The sequence below is a fragment of the Diabrotica undecimpunctata genome, chromosome 2 (assembly GCF_040954645.1).
Source record: "Diabrotica undecimpunctata isolate CICGRU chromosome 2, icDiaUnde3, whole genome shotgun sequence".
Classification (NCBI taxonomy): domain Eukaryota; kingdom Metazoa; phylum Arthropoda; class Insecta; order Coleoptera; family Chrysomelidae; genus Diabrotica; species Diabrotica undecimpunctata.
The window spans coordinates 143,254,190-143,279,139 of record NC_092804.1 but is presented as its reverse complement, the minus strand read 5'-3'; the positions used below and the strand labels follow the sequence as shown (position 1 = coordinate 143,279,139).

Genomic DNA, 24,950 nt, shown 5'->3' with positions numbered 1-24,950 from the left:
AGAAGACAAAACAAAAACTGGATGAGAGTGGCGCAAGATGGGGTTGAAAACACAAGGAAGAGGTCTATGTTCAGCAGTGAACTTTTGAGGCTGGATGATGATGAAACTTATCTAACTATACCAAACTTAGAGTTAACTATACTAAGGTTAGAATAACCTTCACAGTGACCTACACAAATGCTACAACCCTGCTCTATAAGAGTTATAGAGTATATGATAATTTCAATAAAAAAAGAACAAAACGTACATCTACCTCAAAAGACCAATTCCAATGCAAATAAACAATTGAAAACCAAATAATTGAACAAGTTATAGACGTGGAATATCTGGGAATAAAATTGCCAAAAGCAGTGGTAAAGCAACAAATGAATAAAATTACCTAGCGAGTGGAAAATAAAAGCAACATAACACAATACACTAAAGCAATAAATAAAAGTTTTTTATAAACAGAAAAGAATATATAAAAGAGTAGTTAGAGGTTAGACCGATAATGTACACTGAGAAATGAACGGAGATTGATGGAATGGTCAGACAATCTCTGAAACCAAGAAATATTCCTAATGATAAACAGACAAATTTGCCTGTACAGAAAAAGAAGAGAGGATGCGAAGAAAAAGATATTCCATCAAGGCTAGAACTAACTTCAATATATTATTACCTGTAAAGTCTCCTTCGATGGTAAGATTGTCTTCACGGCGAACAATGTCAACTCTTTCTCCCCGTACAACTTTGTAATCTTCTGTGATTGTTGTTGAACTAGTAAACTCGCCTTCCGGTCTCAAATTATCTTGTGGTCTCTTTACAATAGGCTTATCGGCAGGTCTCCAATCTTCCGGTTTACGTTTTTCAAAATCTCCTTCTGGTCTAAGATTATCCTCTGGCTTCTTAGGCTTCGGTCTTTCAGCTGGACTCCAATCTGGCTTTTCTGGACGTTCAAAGTCTCCTTCTGGTCTTAAATTATCTTGAGGGCGTTTAGCATCTGGCCTCTCACCAGGACGCCATTTTTCCGGTGTTCTTTTTTCAAAATCGCCTTCTGGGCGTAAATTATCTTCAGGTTTTGTTGGCTTTGGCCTCTCAACTGGTACCCATTCGGTTTTCTCTGGCCTTTCAAAATCTCCTTCAGGCTTTAAATTATCGTGTGGTTTTCTAGCTTCTGGTCTGTCACCTAAAAAGTTTATGATAAATTAATATTTTTTCTATAACTACTTTAATTTGTATAATTATTAAAGAATATTTTAAACGACTTGAGTAATTCTATTAATACTGCTTTAATATTCGATATAATGTAATATTGTTTAAATTTTATACTCCGGTACTCTAGAAAATACCACTGCACCTCTAAAAATCATACGACCAAGCTGAATTTTGCTAAGAATCTTCATTTTGGGATCCCAAAAAATATGCAAAAACGTTTGCCACTCCTACCCTGGCTTCCTCCTAAAACCGCCACTCGTAGAGTGGGAGAAACGGAGAAAATCGATTTTCTAAGAATCTTTACGCCGTACAAAAGAATGTTTCAAATAAAAAATGTAGCTTAGATAATTGTGTAAATGTTTATTATCACTTTTTATCTCGAACGAACCGTTCTCTTAGAAACAACGCTTGAAGCGACCGGCGATTTTGAATGTCAGTTACGCGTGAAATCAACTTTAAATAAACTTTGTATCAACTCAACGGTAAAAATTCGATATATTTTGATGAGAGTTTTGTATAGACAAAAATCAAAATACATTTTAATAGTGAAGAGTGTAGCTTTTGGATGCAATTTTTAAGTTTTGCCGCAGTTTTTCTAAAGGTGTTACATAAATAAACGTTGCTCGATTTTTGCCATTTTTCATAATTCTCCATGAGATCAATTAAATTTATCTCTTTAATTGACCAATCACTTTGGAATTTTCATTAATAGAGCCTAATATTTAAAGCCTATATCTCAAAATTTCGGTTTTGAGTTTTGGCAAGAACAGTGAAGAATTTGATATATAGCTAAAAAACGCCGAATTAAACTTTCGCATTACAAACTATCTCAAACGTTTAAAACTGCTTCTTTTCAATTACCCAAGAACGTTTTTCAAAACTACATAACTTCAGCTATAAACTCCACCCAATACCGTCTTCGCGCAGTCATTTTCCGTGAGGTGCGATCGTTTGTAATGTAAAAGTTTAAATTCTGCGATTTTTTCATATTTCAAATGCCTAATATTTGTTGCCAAGACTCAAAATCGAAATTTCATGTCATAGGTTGTAAAGATTAATCTCTAAAAATTGAAAGTCGTAGTAAGACTGGTCAATGAAAGTGATCAATATTATTGATCCACGAGAATCGTAAAAAATGGAAAAAATCGCGCAACTTTTATTTGTTTAACACCTTTATAAAAATTGACTTTATTGCGGCAAAACTCAAAAATTGCATATGAACGCTACACTCTTCCCCATTAAAACGTATTTTGACTTTGGTCGTAAGGACACTCTGATCAAAAGATCGAATTTTTACCGTCGAATTCTGACATTCAAAATCACCGGTCGCTTCGAGCGTTGTTTCTGAGCGAACGGTTCATTCTACACAAAAAGTGTTAATAAACATTTTTGTTCAGAATTATCTCAGCTATATATTTTATTTAAAACATTTTTTTCTATGGCGTACAAATCCTTAGTAAATCGATGTTTTCCGTTCCCCCACCCTTAAGAGGTGGCGTTTTAGGGGGAAGCCGAAGGTAGAAGTGGTAAACGTTTTTGCATCTTATTTACGCTCCCAAAATTGGCATTCTCAGAAAAATTCAGCTTGTTCGTATAATTTTTAGAGGTCAAATCACTGACGACTGGACTAATATGCAATATTGATAATTGTTTAAACCGGGAATTAAGTTAAATAGGTACTAAATAAAAATGGAATAAAATGAAAATTAAACTATTTAATACAAACCATCTTAATAATAAAAATCTATGCAAATCTTATCCGAATATTAAAAATTTGTTTTAACAAAAATTACTCGGAACATTTTTGGAAAACCTCAAAAACAAAAAAGTATCAAAAACAATACCAAAAGAGTCAGCAGAAATTATAAGAAAATTAATCAACTAATCGGTACTAATTAATACGTAGATGTAGTTATGGCCGCCATTATTTGTTAAAACTTGCCTGACAACATTTAGTCCAAGCTCGTGGAAATAAAATTGACACGAGACAAATAGAAATCGTCCAGAACAGGACTCAAATATAAGTGACTTTTCTGAGTAGATAAGGCGAAAAGCTCGGGTACTTTCGAAAAAATATTCCCGTGAGTCATTTTTGCATAATCACTTTCGTGAAACACACAAGGTTCAAGAAGTCGACCATACGAAAAATTGTCCCAATTTATTTAAACAATTGTTTGTAAAAATTAACTTTTTCGGCTCGAACAATGCTTTTTTAATCATTCTGAACGAAAAGGCTCCCTTGTAATGGTTTTCTAAAGTTGATCGTTTTCGAGAGATTCATTTTACAACCTTCTTCTATCAGTGTTCGATGAAAATTTTGAGCTTATTTTATTTTAAAACAATTTTAATTGTTAATGAAGTGCTCACGAGAGGGCGGGCGCTCGTACTGCCACGTGTAACAAATGGCTTGGCGTCTCAATGACTCCAATCAGTGTTCTACACACGAACTTGCAATAAGGCAGCTCCTCTAAATGTACTGTTACTACGTGAACTCCTTGAAAAACTAGTATTTACTAGCATTATATACAAAGTTGCATTTAAAACTTCTTCATGAACATGTAGTAAATATCTTCTTCTTCCTTCTTGTATGTAGGCTTTAAAGCCTGTTTCTTCTTCAATATTAGCCTCCCATTGTTTAAATTATCGCACCATCTTTATCTTGGTCTGCCAATACTTCTTCGTCATTTGGTGACTTATTTAAACAAAACACCAAAATCTATAATTATAAAAAAATCTCCATGTATTTCTTTAATAGCTTGAAACTTTTATCAACCAGGAGAGCTGGTTAAAAATAAAAACGAATATTCTATACGCTGCAAAGAAATTTCTCGGAAAGTAAATAGGAATAAAAAGTTTACAACAAAACGGCGCGATTCTTGTAAGGCAGTAAAACAAAAATGAAAAGAAAAGAAAAAAAATATCTGGTATACATTAATAATAAGAGACCACATTCATATAAACTATAAGAAAATTCGCAATGAGACACATATATTTGATAGAACAACCAAAAACAACCACTGGGAACGTTTCCCAAAACATCTAGAAAATGACTTCTACGGATTACAAAAGGAAATGTGGAGATTTTAAAGAGGACAGAGACAAGAAATGAGAGAATTTGTAGAAGTTGAATGAATACAAACAAACAACTGGATATATTACTTGAATCGATTGTACTCAGAAGACCAACTGACACCAGAAACATCGGAAATTTCCAGTAATTCACAAACGTAAAGAAAATTAAAGAGCAGAAAAGCTGAAGGTGTAGACGTAATGGCAAATGAGCTATTAAAATATTTTATAGCAATGATGACAGATCAATTAGCACAGCTCATCAACAAAATATTACAACATAACAAAGTACCCAAAGAATTGAAAGTAGGTGTACTAATCCTAATGAAAAAGGTGGCAAAAAGGAACCGAAAAACTATAGAGGAATCAATCTGTTAAACACCACACTTAGACTAACGACAAAAATTTTAACCAAATTAATTAACGAGAGACTATTGCTTGAGGATGGACAACAATTCTTTAGGGAAGTGAAGATAGTGAGACAAGGTTGGAATTGTTAAAGTAACACAAGATATGAGAAATGAAGCAGGTGAACTAATAATAAAGAAGCAGATATTACATGTCATTCTGCAGATGTGGAAATACCAGCACCAACACTTTAAGAAGTAAAGAATGCGATAACATCTCTTAAAGATCACAAAGCGCCAGGAAATGATGATATAAATACAGAATCGATAAAAAAGGAGGAAACGTTTTACATCAAACATTGTATGTCATTATTATGAGAGTATGACAATAACAGAAAATGCCTAGAGAATAGAATGGAAGCGTTATAATACCCATACATAAGAAGGGAGATAAAGAAAAATTTTGAAACTATAGAGGCATACCGCTCTATCGATCATATTAACACAGCATATAAACATTTTTTATTTAAAATCCTTTATAAAAGGTATATAATTAAAACACCCAATCGGGCTACACCACAAATTGTCTTCGGAATCAGTGAGAAGAATAGATATTTAAAATGTTTGAAATAGTGTTTTACAATTTATATATACGTGTGTATATATATATATATATATATATATATATATATATACATATATATACATATAATATACATATATATATATATATATATATATATATATATATAAATATATATAGATATATGTAGAAAGAGAGACAGAGAGAGAGAAAAAAATATCTAGACAAACTTACCCGGTCGCCATTTTTCAGGAGTACGCTTTTCAAATTCTCCTTCAGGTTTCAAGTTATCTTCAGGCTTCTTTTGCTGTGGTCTTTCTGCAGGTCTCCATCCAGGCTTTTCAGGTCTTTCGAAATCACCTTCTGGTCTCAAATTATCTTCTGGTTTTATTTGTTCAGGTCTATCACCAGGTCTCCATTTTTCTGGCGTACGCTTTTCAAAATCTCCTTCTGGCCTCAAATTATCTTCTGGTTTCTTTTGTTGGGGTCTTTCTGCAGGTCTCCATCCAGGTTTCTCTGGTCTCTCAAAATCACCCTCTGGTCTTAAGTTATCTTCTGGTTTCTTGGCTTCTGGTCTATCACCTGGTCTCCATTTTTCTGGTGTTCGTTTTTCAAAATCTCCTTCCGGTCTAAGGTTGTCCTCTGGTTTCTTTTGTTGTGGTCTTTCTGCAGGTCTCCACCCAGGTTTCTCTGGTCTTTCAAAATCACCCTCTGGTCTTAAGTTATCTTCTGGTTTCCTGGCTTCTGGCCTATCACCCGGTCTCCATTTTTCTGGTGTTCGTTTTTCAAAATCTCCTTCCGGTCTAAGGTTGTCTTCTGGTTTCTTCTGTTGTGGTCTTTCTGCAGGTCTCCACCCAGGTTTATCTGGTCTCTCAAAGTCACCTTCTGGTCTTAGATTATCTTCAGGTCTTCTTGGTTCTGGTCTTTCTCCCGGTCTCCATTTTTCTGGAATGCGCTTTTCAAAATCTCCTTCTGGTCTCAAATTATCTTCTGGTCGTTTTTGTTGTGGTCTCTCTGCAGGTCTCCAACCAGGTTTATCTGGTCGTTCAAAATCACCTTCTGGTTTAAGGTTATCTTCTGGTTTTCTGGGTGCTTGACGCTCTCCAGGTTGCCATTCTTCTGGCTTATATCTTTCAAATTCTCCTTCCGGTTTCAGGTTATCATCGGGTTTTTTAGGCTTCGGTCTCTCTGCTGGGCTCCATTGTGGTTTAGACGGCCTTTCAAAATCGCCTTCTGGTTTAAGATGATCTTGTGGTTTTATAATAGGGTAACGCTCCCCTCTTACTGCATTGTAGTCATCCTTAGGCTTGCCAAGGAAAGGACCTTCTGGATGAAGATGATCGTTGTAATCGTCTGGTTTATGTGGACAGGTATGTCGTCTAAAAAAAAAAAAAGAAAAATAAATTATTTTATCAATTTTTTTTAAATTGTATGGAAAATTCAGTGCACACACAACTTGTTGTTTTGTCGAAATATAATTCATGTTATACCAAACACATTAATGGAATTTTACAACCGATCGGAAACAATAAAAATACGAGTTCTATCGTTTTTTGTTGGCCTCTAATGTATGCTAAATTAGAATAGGAAAGTTCTAATGGGAATTCACTGAATAAGATATAGAAATGATACTGTTTTGCTGATCACTGGTCTGAAAGATCTATAGACTTATTAAGCATGCTGATAATAAAAATCGTCAAATTTGCTGAAATTAAATTTCAAAAACACAAAATGAATGATAATTATCCAGTATCATAATTATTATCATCCACATGGTACTTGTTACGGCCCTAACATATATCGTATTAATAGTACACAGTACACGTCTGTACTATATTTCTTTTCACTTTATTTACCGCAAAAGATTCGAGTTTTCGTTAAATGTCTTTTTTAATTTTATTATCTTATAAATCAGACCCCTTGTGTACATATTATTTACATATTATCTGAGGGGACCAATCTAGGCGTCAGTAAAATGAGGTTATAGGTACAAAAGAAAAAACCTTTTTCTACCTTTTCTATACACACCTGCATTTTTTGTTATTCTATTCTAACTAAAAGATGCAGAAATGCACAGGAGGGGCGTTTCTAAAATTAAAGAAGGCATTAGGAAAATTTGAAATAAGATAAAAATTCCACTTTCTCTGATTTATATAATTTCTAGTATTCTCGTATGTTATATTAAGGCATGTAATTTAGCTGATATAATAAAGTCTAAAGGATTGTAGATTATCAAAATGTAATCTTATAGGAAAGGGCTACAAATTCCGTGGGCTTCAATATATTACCACAAACACAATCATCACATGTTTAAGAAGAAAAATTAGAATATCTCGTGTATGCTATAGAAAACAAAATATCAACTATTTCCTCCAATAATCGAAAGCAAAATCGAACGAAAACAAAGTTTACCTTTCATGCAATTTATAGTTATCGACGTTCTTTCTAGGAATTCGTGACACTTGAATGATATATAAGACTCGGGCTAAATAATTAGACGATAATTACTAATAAAACAAAGAAATAATTCTTTTAATAGAAGTAAAGGTATAATTACTTTAAATTATTGTTTATGAATATATTTAATATCAGATATGATAAATTTGGTTAGATCTATTTTAATAAATATGTACGTGAAAAACCTTGTACTTCCTTTTTTACATGTTACAGATACCATATACAATTGACGGGTTCGCCAACGCTGTGATTCATAAGTTACAGTTAAATTTCAATAATATTCTTCCTACGTACATCGTGTAAAATAAATGCTCCATAAGAGGTGGGTTCAAGAATCTGTCAATTTTATTCTGATTAATAAAAAAATATACCTATACTTTTAGAATACCAAGTTTTACGGACGATTCAGTATAAACTTCTAAAGAAATGATCAAATATTTTTCGCATATTATATGACTCAAATTTACGCGAAAGATTGTGAAAACAGAGTAAAAATCTAAACTATGAATCGGCATATTCCTAAATAAAGGAAAATCTTTTAAAAGAAATAAAAATAATAAAATATATTAACTCGTATTCAGCTTGTATCAAAATAGTTTTTCATTAGAAATAACTAAATCAAAAATCAAAACAAGTTTATCGTTTGCATATTATATTTTATTTAAGTAGTCTTCGACTATCTAATAACGAGTTTGCATATGTCTAATGGGTTTGCATATGTCGTAGAGTCACTATAAAAATATAATCCAAAATCTCCTGTTTCTATACCAAGTAGAAGTGCAATCGAACTACGAAGCTTAAAATAATGATGTTTTGAGGAGAAACTACGATGTATAGATTCGATTTATTACCGGTAGTGTTCAATATTAGGATAACATGTTAAAAGATAAAAAAAAAATGTATTATAAACAACTTTTACGCCCAAAAAAATCCATACAAAGAGTATAAATATAAAGAAATTTAGCAAAGGGCCCAGCAAAATTAACCAGACGAGTGAAATTCCAAAATTTTCCCCTTTTAGTTTTGTTAAATTGCCCTGTATAATAATTAAAAATATTATCAAAATATAAGTTGCGTTTACCCATTTTTTTTTTTAATTTTGCCATTTCTTGTGAAATGATTTGTTTTTGTTAAGGTGGTCTCGATAAATCGAATATTTACTTATAAAGTAATGCTTGTTACATTAACTATTCCTTTTTGGTGTATTGTTGGCTGCTTTTTTGAGAAAGAAAAGTGGTTTTAGTAACAAAGAATAATTTATATGATAAAATGAGATGAGACCAGCTCAAGCAGCAGAAATTGTTGCTGTACTTAATAATGGACATTTCATTCGGTATATAAAAGAAATGCTTGGCGTTCCGCGAAGTACAACACCCGATACTTTACAAAGATTTCGAGAAATTGATTCTTACTCAAGAAGACCTCGACATGGAAGACCAAGGGAAACAAACGCCGTGAAAGATCGAGTTCTTAGACTACAAGTGCTTCGAGGGCAGACAGTTACTGCTACAGCTTTGACTAGGAGACTGGTAGAGGTTCGAGGTACTATAGTTTCAGTTGATACCGTACAAAGAAGATTAAACGAATACAATGTATCATCTTATGTAACTGCTACAGACCCCTTATTAGGCGCACCTCATAAAAGACAACGCTTAGAATTTTCTCGTGCTTATGCAGATTGGGATAGGGAAGATTGGGGAAACGTTCTGTTTACAGACGAGTCTTGTTTTACAAGATATTAACCTGATGGTCGAAATAAATTTGGATAAGGTCTGGAGAACATTATGCCCAATATTGCTTCTCCCCTAGAATGCAGTTTGGTAATAGAAGTATAATGGTATAGAGCGGCATTTCTTTGGAAGCGCCTACAGATCTTGTTATGTTAAGAGTGTTATGCATATCTTAGTGATATTATACACTCGCGATCATAAAATCCGGGTCATCTTGAAAATTTGAAGTTTCTTAAATATTTTTGCCTCTGGTGCATTAATAACCTTTTTTTTTTGGCTAATGTATTTTTTATTTGTCATCAATGTTTGTTTTGAAAGAAAAAAAATGGTGTTTTATTGTTTTTATTGAAAAAACAGAAAACAAATCAAATTGTTGATAAAACAGACATACGAAAAAAAATGGAAAATACAGAACATGGTAAAAAATTAGTGAAATTTCAATGACCAATATCGTGTATTGCCTCCCCTTGCTCTAATAACCTCTTGCAGACGACGGGGCATACTCTCAATTTTTCTCCGGATTACATGTTGTGGTATGTTATTCCACTCTCTCACTAACAGATCCTTAAGCTCCTGTGCGTTGTTAGGAGAAGGTGTATGGGTTTGAATACGTTTTTTCAAATCGTCCCAGAGATGTTCGATGGGATTCAGGTCCGGAGACCCAGCTGGCCAGGGTACCCTCGTCGTTACAACTTCGTCCAAGTATTACATACTGATCATGGCAACGTGCGCTCGCACGTTGTCCTACATAAAAACGGCGTTTTCTCCAAGCCCTGCCATGTTGGGCATAACATGTTCTTCCGGAATCTCCGTAATGTATCTTCGTGCAGTTAGGGACCCATTTTCGATGAAGGGTAATTCTGTGTGGAAGTCGGAAGATATACCTCCCCAAGCCATGACCGAGCCTCCACCAAATGGCATTCTTGGAGCAATGCAAGCTTGTGAAAATCGTTCACCGGTTCTCCTCCAAACTCTTACACGTCCATCGGATCCAGTTAGGCAGAAACGGGATTTATCTGAAAATAACACTTAGCTACAATCGTTAATTCCCCAATGCGCGTATTGTCGAGCAAAAGCTAGTCGTGCAACTCGAGGCACCCGGCGAAGTGGCGGTCCTCTAGCCATTACCCGAGAAGATAGTCAAGAAGAACGAAGTCTTCTTCTGACTGTTCCAACACTAAAATTGCGATTTCGTACTTCCTCTAGACAATTTTGATGCATAACCGCAGTTGAGGTCCGGTTTCGTAAAGCCTGAAACACAAGGAAATGGTCATCTAGTGCCTTGGTCGTTCTTCTTCGTCCAAAGCCAGGTCGCCTGGTTAGCAAACTTGCCTCCTAGAAGCGTTGAAGCACTCGTTGAACCGTAGAAAGGCTTACGCCAACAGTTCTTGCGACTTGCCGTTGAGTGTGACCGTCTTCCACAAGTGCAACAATTTGTCCCGTTTCAACAACAGTCAAAGGCATTTTTGTCAAAAAATAAACACTAATAATGGCACTAATAACCACTAATGGTGGCAATAATAAACGTTTGTCCGTTGCATTTGAACAGAAAGTCGAAGTACAAACGAGACATTTAAATCAAGCGGAGTTACAGGTAGCGTTCATTTTGGGAAGTGACCACTTTACCGCGAAATCGGCACTATTGGAATTCTTTGGACACTACAAAGGAAACGTTATTTTTATTTATTATTATTTTTATTTATTTATGTATTTTTAGTTATTATTATTTACGATAAAGCTCGTTAAAAATGAAATATCGGTGATTTTCAAGGTGACCCGGATTTTATGATCGCGAGTGTATATTAATTAACAAATTATTTATGTGTAAATGGTACTACGCGAGGGCAACACATTGTTTTATTTGTTTAAATCAATGATTTATTAAATGAGCCATTGTTATATTAGACCAAAGCAGGTTTAAATGTACGCCCCGCTATTTTGGAAGTTGAACAGTTTCGTTTCGCAATGGAAAAGGGAACATTTTGTAGGGTGGAAATTCGCATGTTTGACGCTCAACGTGTTGCGAAATGGCCCGTGACCAAGGTCTGTCAATGGTATGATATAAGCTCTTGAAACGTGCATAGGAATCGCAGCTCCTTCTATTAATTGTCTTGATGCTTCTATGTATGTTTCGAAAGAAACCTTACTGGAATATGGTATCGATTTGTTTAGTGTTGTTGTTTTTGTTGCATCAATGGCACTGGAAGTTTTAGTCCGCCAGCCTTCATTTTCGGAAAGAGGAATAAAGTAGGAGATAGAATGTTGGACTCTGGACCAGTTGGTAACGCCACTTGGTGCAGTGATTCTGGGTGAATCAATGCAGACATCTTTTACGAATGGCTGAAGTTCTTTATTAAAATAGTTCGACCATCTAAACAGCACTCTGTGCTTTTAATTTTGGATAACCACAGTTCGCATTTAAATTTTAACGCTATTATTGTCGCCATGAAAACGGCGTTATCATGTTATCTATTCCACCAAACACACACACCACATTTCAGATCGTTTAAGGGGGCATTTGAAATTGCAGTGGACACTTTCAGAGTTTTCCAGGTCAAAGAATAATCCATCATGACATACCCGGTTTGGTGAAAACTGCCATTTAAAAGAGTTTCACCTCTTAAAATATTCCCTCTTGATTTCAAAAATGGGGCATTTGCCCATTTAACTCTGACCTGGACTTTTCACCATCTAAAGTTTACTTCATAAAAGAAGAAACCCTCTTGGAAATCCCTTAGGGTACACAAGTAGCCAAACTAAAGTACAGTTGTATCCTACTGAAAACTCAGTTACATCCATAGAAGGCATAGAAGAAAGTTCACCGCAGCCTTCCTGCAGTAGAGATGTGCTAGAAATATCTTCAATCATGAAAAAAATTGCTACTTAAAAAAATCTCCTAGAGCTAAAAGATATACCGAAGTTAAACGCCGGAAGGGACGCCAAAAATCAGAAGTACTTACAAGCTCACCTTTCAAAACGGAAATAGTAAATACGGAAAATAAGAAAACGACTAATAAGAAAATACCAAAAAGGAATTTGATGAAGAACACCGAAAAAAGTAAGAATAAATATTGCAAACAAAAATTCATCATACCAAGGAAATGTGGATTCAGTGCAATATCTGTCAGTGGTAAGTGGACTCGTAAACTCGGCAACTCCTTTAATGGAGGAGTATTTATTTACGATTTTTGTCAAGTTTGAATATGCCCGAATTTAAAAAAACTAAATTTCAACACCAAACATTTCCATTCATTGAATCATTACTTGCTTTGAATTATATCACAGTCACAAAATACCTATTTATTTATTACTTTCCACTTTGCCCGAAATTGATTTCCACTTTGCCTTCCCTGTGAAGGGCAAAGTGAAAAATGCGTATGTTTGGGAAAATTGAATTTTTCTCCTTTTTTAGAATAAAAACAGGGAAAACAGATATATTCTTTTGTCTTATCATTAAACATACATTTTGAATTCGACAACGAGATTTTTGTACATCCCAAACTGTATTCTAATAACGAATACAATAATTGAAGCAAACCTTTCTTCTTTGTCCTTACTTCCCCTAGCCAACATCCACCTACGTTATTTAGCCATACCTACGTTAGGGCCTGTACACATGAGGGCGTTAGACGCCGCGTTTTAAGTACCAAGGAACAAATGGTAACGTTCACATGCAAGCGCGCGTTCGAACCAACGTCGTCAAAACGTGGCGCTTGTAGAATATACTTCAAACACCACGTTTGCACCACGTTTCTAGTTCCTAGGAGAGGTATGTGATCGTACACATGTTCACAATTAGGCGCGAGCTTTTGCCCTGTTGACATCACTGTGCCGTGTTGAAAGGTGATCTGTCTACCATGAAAGTTGAAAATTTTGATAAGGAATTGTTTATCGATGAAGTGCAAAAGAGAAGATGTATTTGGGACATGGAATAGGACGAATACAAGAACGGAGTTTTACCCACTGCACTATTTTACAACGTAGACTTAATGGATTGTCTTCCAATTATCTTTATTTTCTTTTTTGCGCCGTTCCCTTAAAGAAAGTGAAACAGTCTGTTTATAATTTTTACTCATGATTAAATATTTAAGGCACAATAACTATTCCCAAATGCCACAAGAGTTCCTCTTAAAAGAGAGGTTTAAAAAAACTTGATTATATAAAAAGTTAATATAAATAAATACCTTTATGTTACAACAAGTTTTTCTTCGGGTGAAATCCCATCCCTTACTGCATTTTCACATGGTGATAAGCATTCTTTTAATAAAGTTAACAGTTCATCAAAAAATGTTATACTCATTGAGAAATAGTTAAAAAACTTTTATTTTCTCAATTTAAGGTACAGTGTCATAAAAGAACTCATGTTAAATCTATTATTAATTAAAGGGTGCACACACCATCTTCTTTGTCGTCTTTCCTTTGCTCTGAATCTACGGTGTAACAACCAAATACATGCTAACTACTCTAACTCCATAACTGTACTTTACTGGCTGTCGACATTCTGGTAAACGCGGGGCTAAGCGCTGGCGCTGTCATGTGTACGATACCACTTTTTTCTAAGGTGCGCTTAACGCAGCGTCTAACGACCTCATGTGTACAGGCCCTTAGAATAAGAAAAAGAACACAGCATCGACGCTTTGGGATTAAAAAAAATATATAAATATTGATATTTAATCAGAAAATATCAAGACAAGGGGCGCACACATCACATAAATCACTGTATCACTATCACTCTTCTTCAAATTGTAAGACATACCAAAGAACCACAAAGAACAATTAAGCCATAAAATACATACGTTGTAAGTACAAAAGTGAAAGTAATAAAAAGATAAAAATTACAAAAATTATATAAAATAGAGAGAAATAAGTGTGGAAAATAGTATATTGTTTTATTAGGAGTAAAAATGATACTTTTTGTGGCGAGGCTGTTGTTTGACATTAAGCCGACGCACAAAACTTCATTTTTACTCCGAATAGAACATACTATTTTTTTTCCTAAGCAAATAATTTTTATGTTACCATCGTTACTTCTATTGATTGTCACTTTGACAAATAAGAAAAATCACCGATTTTTGCGCTCCTCGTTTAGTTTTGTGAACGTTTGTGCTATTGTCGCCCAAAAGTACGATTATTATCCACACTATTATGTTTTGTGTAGTGCAAAGACTGTAACCGATGAATTGTTACCTACCAAGTCTACTGCGGTTAAAGAAGCTTTTGAGCTTTTGACTTTTACACTTTTGTGCCTAGGCATAAAAGTGCTTCACTTTTATTTCTAGGCGTAAACTTAACATTTTTATATTGTCAATTACGTCACAAAAATTAATACTTTTGTGACGTTTGAAAAAACTGTTTTTGTATGTTTAAAAGAGAAGTAGGTTCAACAGATATACTTACACATAGTAAAAAATATACATACCAACAATTCACTCTATATTATACACTTTAATTTGATAAAATTTGTATATTTTTTATTCAACAGATTCTTTTACTTTATATTTTTTTACATATCCTTTAAATAATTGTTCAATCTACGCATGTCTAGCAAGTATTGTATTACTTATTTAAAAGTTTTCGCGAAACTTTTCCGGTTGGTTATATTATATTTTGAAAACTAGTACACATAGTTCACAATTCAATAGTAACTTTTAAATTATTTATATACATAGTAGTACCTACCGCTTGTATTTTCGAATATTTCTAACTGAGACAGGTCTCAATATTTTATTCATACGTTGATATCCTTACAAAAAGCTAAGCTATAATATTCTCGTTGGAATTCGGTCACAACAATACACATTCACATAGTTACGAACTTCCTCTTTGTGTCTCTATTATTAGATTATTAAGAAAACTTATGACACCTTTTACACAAAATAACTTCCGAAAATATTGCCGAGACATCATGAATCGATGTCTAGGTCATCTCTAGAGTCAATCAATATGTTTTAACGGTAAGGAATATTCCAGCTAGATAAATGTTAATTCCGTCTACTTTAATACAAGCGTGCTCTATTTTCTAAGGTACACTAAAGCGTCAACCTGTGCTTGATATGGTGCCCTACTTTATCCTGTTAGAGTCAGAGAAGGTATAAAGCATAATCGATCAACGAACCGTTTGTTTTTACAGGTTTTTACCTTTGCTACTGCCAAGTTTGATATAATTGTGGGGTAACAATGAAAAAAAATTCATCGATATGTCATTAAGGAAAGTACACAAAAATTCGGGGTAATGATACTAGTGTTTCTACAATGTATTATCAATAAAGTATCAGAAGTTTTAAAAATAGTATGTACAGGGAATGCAGAAAAATGTAATTACCAGATAGAATATGAAGGACCAATAACTTAGTATTATTGTTTGCACTTTTATTTTAATCCTCTTATCATCATTTTTCATGTTTTCTATGAAGAAGTCTAAGGTAAAATCCACACTAAGAGTGCAGTATGGCTAAGATAGGGAAATGCTTTTCTTATGGTGATTAAACGCACAGGGTGGTCGGCCTTCGTCAGCTGTAGATTGCTTACCCAAAAGCGTCAGACAGGACCGGCATGGATAAAATGCATTTCCCGGCAGTACGAGTATATTTTATATTATGTGTACAGCAGAATAGAAATGCATTGTAAAAGTTATAGTAATGAATACTCCATGAAATGTATAAATAGCTTGGAAACTTATAATTTTTTGTTTCGAATGTTTTGTACTTGAAGTACCGATTCTTTTATGAAAAGCTAGAATAGTTTCGAGGTAAATTTACAAAATTAGACAAAAATATTGAAAATATGTATGTACAAATATGTAGTGATGTCAAAAAATTAATCATATATCGTTTATAAGTGATGTCATTCAACGAATTTGAGTAATTCCTGGAAATTTATACCGAAACATTTTTATGAGTTATTGACAATGAAAAATATGAATTTTGCATATAAAACGTCAACGTTGTTTGTTCTAATTAGCATATTTATAATAACCTCCGAGCTATTAGAAGCAGCGCGTGCTTTTAAAGATCAATACAATAGTATATTCTTGCCAGTGAAATTTATATCGAAGAAAAGACATGCTAGAATGTATTCCCATATGTGTCTCAAAAACGCGAAAACTCTTCTTGTATTTGAACTCAGACTATGTACTTTACATATTGTCTTTAACAACAATAATTTACTCCCATATAGCCATCTGTTACGTTTAAGATTTCCTTTCGCTATAATGTATTGATGAACTGTGAGCGAGTCTTTCATTATCAAACAAAAAGTGAAATTCAAATATTTGCACAAAATAACATATTTAGACACAATGTTTAAACGGTATAATATGACAAAACAAAGACCTTAGCATTGAGACCAAATCAAGAATATATATACTATATATACAATCTAGACCATAACCATCAAAAAAACAAAAACTATTGAAAAAAACAGAAATCGGGATACTTCATAAAATAGTTGGCAAGGCATTCATAGACAAAGAAAGAGAGACAAGCAGAAGGCGCACGTAGAATGTCGTAGATTCTAATAATGGGAAAATTACAAATAAGAAAAAGAAAAAATCTGAAATTGACACATTAACAGGATGGAAGAAGGATGAGTGCTGAGAATCGTTTGTGATAAATCTCTAGTAGGACATAGTATCGTGAACCGTCTTCAAAAGAGGTGAAGTGATTACCTAAACGCAGGTAGGGCAGAAGTATGAAGATAAAACAAGTAATTTGCATTAAGTCAAGAGAGAAGAAATAGATAGCATATATTTATTATTAGCCAAGCAGCGACAGTCAGTAGCAGCGAGCAGTAAATCTAGTAATCAAGCAACCACTGAGCAAAACCTAGAGCGTTTTCTTGATAAACTATAAGTTGGAGTAACGACTTAATAAACTGGAATATGGTACCAAAGAAGCCATTCCAAAGCAGAAAAATGGCTAAAGAATCCTATAATAGCATGCTAACGGACTGATAAATCATCAACATGCATTACAAGCAATTCTAGATATAGAAAAAGTGGATATATGCTTAATATCTAAGACTCACTTCACTAAGGAATCATTTATTCAATTTGGGGGATATGCAATATACCATACTATCCACCCTGATAACGCAGCGAGAGAAGGAAGTGCGATTATAATTAAACACAGCATAAAACATCATCAAGAAATAAGATATTGTAAGAAAAAAATTCAAGCTTGTATGGTTAATATTAAGACAGAAAATTGCGACATTCTAATAACAGCAGTATACTGTCCTTCAAAATATGCTTTAAATAAAAATCAGTATGTAGAGTTTCTAAATAATCAAAGCCAGAAATTAATCATTGAAGGCGATTTCAACGCAAAAAAACATCCATTTGGGTTCTACGCTTACAAGGAAAGAAGGAGAATTGATAAATGCGTGTAGATAATGAAAATGTGATACTATATCCACAGGGAAGCCAACATACTGATCCTAACATAATACTAGATCTAATAGACTTTTTCATAACTAGAAATATTTCTATGAATTACATACAAATACGTCTCAAGCCTTCCTTTGTGGAAAGGCACAATACGTCTCAAAATACCAATAATACAGAAACCACTCATCAGAAAAGGGAGTTGGGCACGCAATAGTAAGCAGAAAGCAGAAGGATTTACTGAGCATCTCAGCTAAGTTAAGCACTAAAGAGTAGAAAGTATTTTTCAACCAAATGAAGGTGAGCCTTTATCTGATAGAATAGAATATTATCAAGAAGACATTGAATTACCTAATCATAAAGAGATTGCAACAGAAATAAGAGAAAATTTAAATCATAAGAAAGCCTACGGGTTTGACCTGATAACGAGAGAGATATTAAAGCAATAACCTAAAGGTCATAATTAAACTTACACAACTGTTTAATGCTACATTTAGGTAATTTAGGTTAAAATATATACCTAAGATGTAGAACAAAGCAGAAATGATTATCATAATAAAACCAGGCAAACTGACACATGAAGTTACATCTTACAGACCTATCTTTTTATTACCAATTGTTTCAAAATTATTTGAAAAAAATACTACTTAAAAGAATAAATCCTATCATAGAGGAAAGGAAATTGATACCAACGCACCAATTGGATTTAGAGAAAAGCACTCAACTATCGAACATGTCGATCAAATAACTGAGCTAATAGAAAAAGCAATAGAAGAGAAAAAGGTATGCTCTACCATATTCCTGGGCGTTTGACAAGGTATTGCATGAAGGGCGTATGTACAAATTGAAATTAACACTACCAAAATAATTATCACTTTTATTAGAATCATATATTACAGAGAGAGTATTTAGAATAAAACAAGAAGATGCATATTTAAGTCTCAAAGAAATCAAAGCAGGAGTGCCACAAGGAAGTGTACTCGGCCTGCTACTGTTCCTTGTATATACAAGCGACATTCCTCTTTTAGAAAACAACACAACTGCTACATTTACTGATGACACTGCCATCTCAGCAGTAGGAGAAGATAGGACGCAGCAAGAAAATTACAAGCGTCAATAGACCATCATAAATAACTGGGCAAAGATATGGAGAATTATATTAAATGAAACAAAATCTGTACACATAAAAAACAAAAAAAAACAGCAATATATACCAATTAGAATTAATAATGCCCATATTCAATGTGCTAACACTGCAAAGTATTTGGGTATTATACTGAATACTGGACTTTGATTGAAATCCCATGTCAAAAAGAAGCGGGAAGAACTCAAAATCAAATACAGAAAATTGTACTGGCAGCTTGGTGGAAAATCCAAGTTGTCAATATACAATAAATTACTTTTGGACATATGGTATTCAGCTCTGGGAATGTACCAATAAAAGCAATATTATTATGATACAAAAGATTTCAAAAAAAAGTGCTGAGGAATACTGTAAGTGCTCCCTGGAACATCAGAAACAGCGATATCTACAGAGATCTAGGGATGGAGACTGTGGAATAAACTATAATCAAAATTGCCAAAAGTCACCAGCAGAGACTTCACCAACCGTGAACATCGAGGCTATCCAGCTTCTCGATAACACAAACCATACAGGAAGACTCATGCGGAGAAAGTCTTTTGAGTTGGTGATGTGATCAGTTTTCAAAGCAGAGCATTGTGCAGCTTAATCTATTTTTAAGTTCGTTGCTAAGGAACACTACTAAGTGAGTTATTAGTTTATATACTACTGTAGTAATATAAGTTAGAACATAACTATACATTGATCAGATGTTGTGATCAGATTGTAGTAATAATAACCGCCCCCTGTCAATGTTTTAATTTAAATTTTAAAAAATCTTAAGTTGTTTTGCACTCTTCTATTCTAAAGATTTCTATTATTTTTTTTTAATTTGGGAAAGTTTCTTTTAGAGAATATTTTAATAATAGTTCGCTATTAGCATATTATGGTATATTATGTTACTATAATTGCCAGCTAGAAAACAGCGTGCAATTTTATAATCAGCGCAAATTTTCTGGTTTTTTCTTCTCACTGATTTTGCTTCCTTTTATTTTCATTCTATAAATTTTTAAATTTTATTCTAAATAATTGTTTTGGATATAATTTAAGCAGTACATTTTTTTATTAGTGCTACATGCAGTGCTTCTAATGTATTTAATATTTAACAAAATCCTTGTTTAGTTTTTATATGCATTCTAAAAATAATTATTAAGTAACTTAAATGTTTACAAAGCAAACAATATTTGGTAAAAATTTTAAATCACAGTAAAATATTGACATAAGGGGTGATAAGAAGGTTAAGTAGATAAAACTATTACCTATAGATATATAAACATGATTTAATAAAAAAATTGGTATACCAATATGTATATCAAAATAGTAATCCTCTAGATACCAATTTGACATTGATGCTTAAAAAGATAAATTTTTATTGATATGCAAAATGTCATTTTGTATTTGATAATGACAACGAAAAGGTAAACGAGACTAATAATATAAATGAATCTGTAACAAATAAATATTTTTGTTGCAAAAATTCCAAATAATACGCACAAATCTTGTTTTTTTTTGGTATATCTGCCCAACAACTTTTTTAAGCGTTAATTCCCAATCAATCTTAAATTCCGTTGTCAATTCAAAACCTACTGGTGTAATATCATCGCTAATCATTGTAGATGATATTTGAATAAGAAATAGTTACGAAATAGGTGTATAAAATGTACCTGGATCAGTCAGAATCTGAGCGACTTAACATCTAAGTGTGCATTAATAATGAGGCGCCGACCCTCGATCGGACCATAGGATGGTATTATATTATCATCGCCACGTAAAATAAATCCATTATTTTAAATGCGAGCGTTCACTGTCAGTGCTATGTTCTAGGCGAGGATACCATGCGATGATCTCCGTAATGAACGCACCCTTAAACTCCTCATTCGTAATTACACATTGAGTATGATATTGCAGAGAATATTTCTCATTCAATGCATTTTTAGCTTTTTTCATCAAATGTTGATTGCTTGAAGGTGATCCCATTTCTCATTTAACATACATCCCGAATAGAAAACCTTCTTATCGGCGTAGACTCATATTATTGATTCTTATAATCTTGTTTTTTTAGTATAAGGATGTCTATCTTCTTATAATGAGTGTCTCAAAATTCACGCAAGATTTAATCTTGCCGTCAAACGTGCAGAAAAGTGTTGGAAACAAAAAACAAAATAATTTGTTTGATAGCTGACAGTTTAAGATTAGTAAAAATTGTGTTTTATACGAGAGAACCACACGTTTTCATTGTTAAACAATATTTTAAAAATAATGAAAATTTGGCGGCCACTATGACGGCATAGAGTTGGAATAGTAAATGTCCTACTACTGACCACATCTGTATCTCTAACTTATATTAGTATCTGATCACATCTTATGCTCTTTAACCCTTTCATTACTGTGGGGACATATGTCCCAGCGGATTTCAAAAAATCTACTGGCATATGTTTGTCTCCAAAGCCCATGTTATTTGAACGCATCCGTATTTTTAGACATTCCTTATTCCTTATTACCTAGTAGTATGCAACCTACATATCACATTTATAACCTAAAAATTGATGTTAACTAAACACGTGCATCAAGAACTCGTAAATATAAATTTTACTAAGGAAAAAGTGTCTGCTCTGCCTTTTAACAGATTATATATAATTCAGTTGCCGATTAAAACAGGTTAGTGATATATATTGTTTATTTTTGATATTGTTTTCATTGATTTTACCATAATTTCTAAACGGGACTCTAGTGTCCCAGTAGTAGTTTATACCGGGTCGTATTTATCCCATTCGTATTGTTTGGTTATATATTTACTATGGTACGTAGACGTTTTCTAACACAAAAAGAGCTTCAAGAAGAAATTGACAAACTCACAAATATTTCTGAAAATGAATCTGAGGAAGAACCTTATGCTGCCTCAGAGCCTGATTATGTGCCTGATGACGATTCTGCCTCAGATTCTGATGAAGTGCCTTAGAACACTACTGATCGTGTGGATGTAAACACTACTGCTTCCGTGGAAGAAAGTTCTATGCTTTGATAGATTTTTCACTTCGTTCAACCTACTAAACATCCTAAATTTTCCATGCTTAGAACCTATATGGTTAATCGGGTAAATGTGGCTAAACTTGATAATATCAAAATGTTAAGAAGTAACATGGAGTTTTTAGTTTCATCCGAAGGAATTTTAGCTACTAAATGGAAAGACACGAAGGAAGTTATGCTGATGTCCAATTGTTACAGTACAACTGTTGGAATTATCAACAGAAAGCTGAAAACTGGAGAAAAAGCTGAGTTCACTTGTCCAGAAGCAATTATTTTTTACAATAATTTTATGGGAGGAGTAGATCTCGCCGATCAAAACGTTAGCACATATGATATGGACCGAAAATCTGCGAAATGGTGGAGAAAAGTTTTTTATAGATTAGTCATGTACGCTATTGTAAATTCTTGGATTATTTACAAGTATTTGCATAAAATAAGTGTACCAAAAGATAATACGAAATTTTCACTTTTGAATTTTCTGGTGCCACTAGCAGAACAGCTAATTGAATTAGGAAGATCGAAATCAAATGTAAAAAGACGAATAAGTGGCCGTTCTGGAAGAATACCTAAACGACAGAAACATATGATCAATGTTGGAGACCATTTGCCACAACAAAAACGTACTAGGAGAAAGTGCGTTAGATGTTCAAAAATAAATCAGAAACTCGAACTACGACTATTTGTACAGGGTGTAATGTGCCTCTATGCAAAAATTGTTTTTTACCACATCATTCATAAGAAGTAATGTTTTTTGTGTAATGTACCTTTTTTTCATTTTGAATATAAGTTTGTTTCTTTACTGATGGGATTTATTTATCCCACCATTTAACACTAATGGGACATATATCTCCCATGTCCTTTCTAAGGATAGAAGGACACGCAACAACGTAAACAAAATTAAATCGCTTTGTTAGGTCTCCAGGTGTCAACAAATCTCATTAAAGTCATTTTAAACTGTTTTAGTTCGCTACAATGAAATCAGTAATGAAAAGGTTAATTATCTCGTAACAATTTAATGAACGACAGAGACATAACTGCAAGTTTTGTCGACAAAAAAACCCTCGAGGTTACCTTTCATTTCGATATCATCTTTGTCTTAGCATCGTGATTTTTTTCCTCTATAGCAGTGATGATGGCGGTAATATTATTTATTACAGCATTATTATTTATTATTAGTAACGGAAAGCCTTCTCGTTGTGCTTAGCAATTTGTTATCATGTCGCGATATCGAGCACTAGTAGCAATTTCTGTTTGGCAAGCCTCATTTTTTTAAAAGTATGGTCCAATGATGTCTCCAGTCCAAAATTCACACCAATCAGAGACGTGTTGTAAAGGCATTGTTTTTTTGACAGTCACATGTACGTTTCCAGAACCCCAAATGCGTCAGTTTTGACCATTAACAAAGCCAATTAAGGTAAAAATGTGCTTTATCGCTTTGGATGATTTTGCTTGAAAAATCAGCATCCACTTGTTGATGTTCAGTAATCCATTCAATGAACTCTCTTCGGTGTGCATAGTCATTAGGCTTCAGTTCTTGTGTTAAATTTTTTTAAGCACGGAGATGCAGATCTTCAGTAAGTATGCGCTCTAGAGAGCTTCTTCAAATTTGCAATTGATCCAGTGACTCTGAATTTTTCGATTACATAATATCGCACAAAGCAAATCAGAACTTTTATTTAATATATGAACTACACCGAAATATACTTACAGAAATATTGGTAAAGCAGCAATAACCAGCTCCGACAGTGTCTGGTCCACATTGAACGGCTTTCAGGAGCGCCTGTACCCATAATGGGCGGCTGTCAAAAAACTCGTCAACACTCAAGACAAACATAATCGTTTCATTGCTATCATCCCTTTATCATGTCAGATTTGAAAACAAAAACGGAGTTACCGCAGGTGAATAGAATAAAAAATTCAGATTCTCACACTTATAGACTTATAGACTATAAGTAAGTCGCACCTGACATATTTGAGACAACCATCTAATAGATATAGACCACTTAAAATTGCAACTTTCAATACAACAACCCTGCTATTAAAAGAAAAATTTATCGAAATGGAAAGTGAACTTAATAAGATCAATTGGGACATAATTGGGGTCGCAGAGGTTAGAAGGAAAGCAGAAAGTCTAACCACTTTAAACTTTTATCACATTTTCTATCATGTCAGAGAAAACGATGGAGATGGATTATTGGGTATTTCATTAATAAGAGTTATTACAACTAAACATCCGTTACTCTGTAAAGATTATTTTTTATAGAGATACACCAACATCATGTCACACCGAGAAAGAACTCGGGCTAGTACCGATCCACCTAAATTAGTAATTTTTAAATAATCTTTTGTCCGGATTCGAATTTACGACACCAGTAAGTTAACGCCCTTACCACTGCGAGAGCGAGACATTAGATAATTTTCTGAAGGTTTTTCATTAACAACGTCATTCTCCTTAGCGTTTTAATCATTATATTTTCCAAGATATTGATTTTTCATTTAAGCAGACGGTGGAAATGGTCTATTCCCTTTGAAGGATAAATATCATTTATTTAGTTATCAGTGAAGGTCAAATCTAGAGCGGAAGATGCTAATTAAATTATTGTTATTATTAAAGTATACAAGTGTAAATTTATCTTAAAATATTATGCCTACCTACATAATAAAAAATGATAATACAATACCTAATAATTTTTATAATGATTTATTAACCTTCCATAGATAGCGTGTTCTAATTATACATAGAAGATAAATAGTAGTCTCAGAGACCGACATGTCAAAACTGTGGCATATATTTTTAAAATGACATTTACCAGTAGTTTTCTTTATAAATTTTCTCTGTAAGCCTTAACTCAATAAAACTTAAAAAAAATTCCATGTTTGAATTAAAATATTAATAGAAAATTAACTTAATATTTCTGAAAGACTAAAAAATCATTAAAGCTCTATTTTTCTTGTTGAAGGTATTTAATATTTTCCACAAATTCGGTACAAATAGATGTCAAGTGCTCCAAACATGTGATTTTTTTACGTTTATTGCAGA

The 24,950-nt window shown here is 33.5% G+C and overlaps 1 protein-coding gene across 1 annotated transcript in view; it reads right to left on the bottom strand.

Moving 5' to 3' along the window:
* Nucleotides 1–24,950, bottom strand: part of Sdb (SAXO downstream of blistered) — a 108,268-nt gene that overhangs the window by 8,115 nt on the left and 75,203 nt on the right. Inside the window, exons 3-4 of the mRNA XM_072523615.1 lie at nt 5,428–6,572; nt 659–1,165 (exon numbers count right to left, since the gene is read on the bottom strand). Of these exons, the coding sequence (XP_072379716.1) occupies nt 659–1,165; nt 5,428–6,572 (1,652 nt within the window). The remainder of the gene's footprint in view (nt 1–658; nt 1,166–5,427; nt 6,573–24,950) is intronic.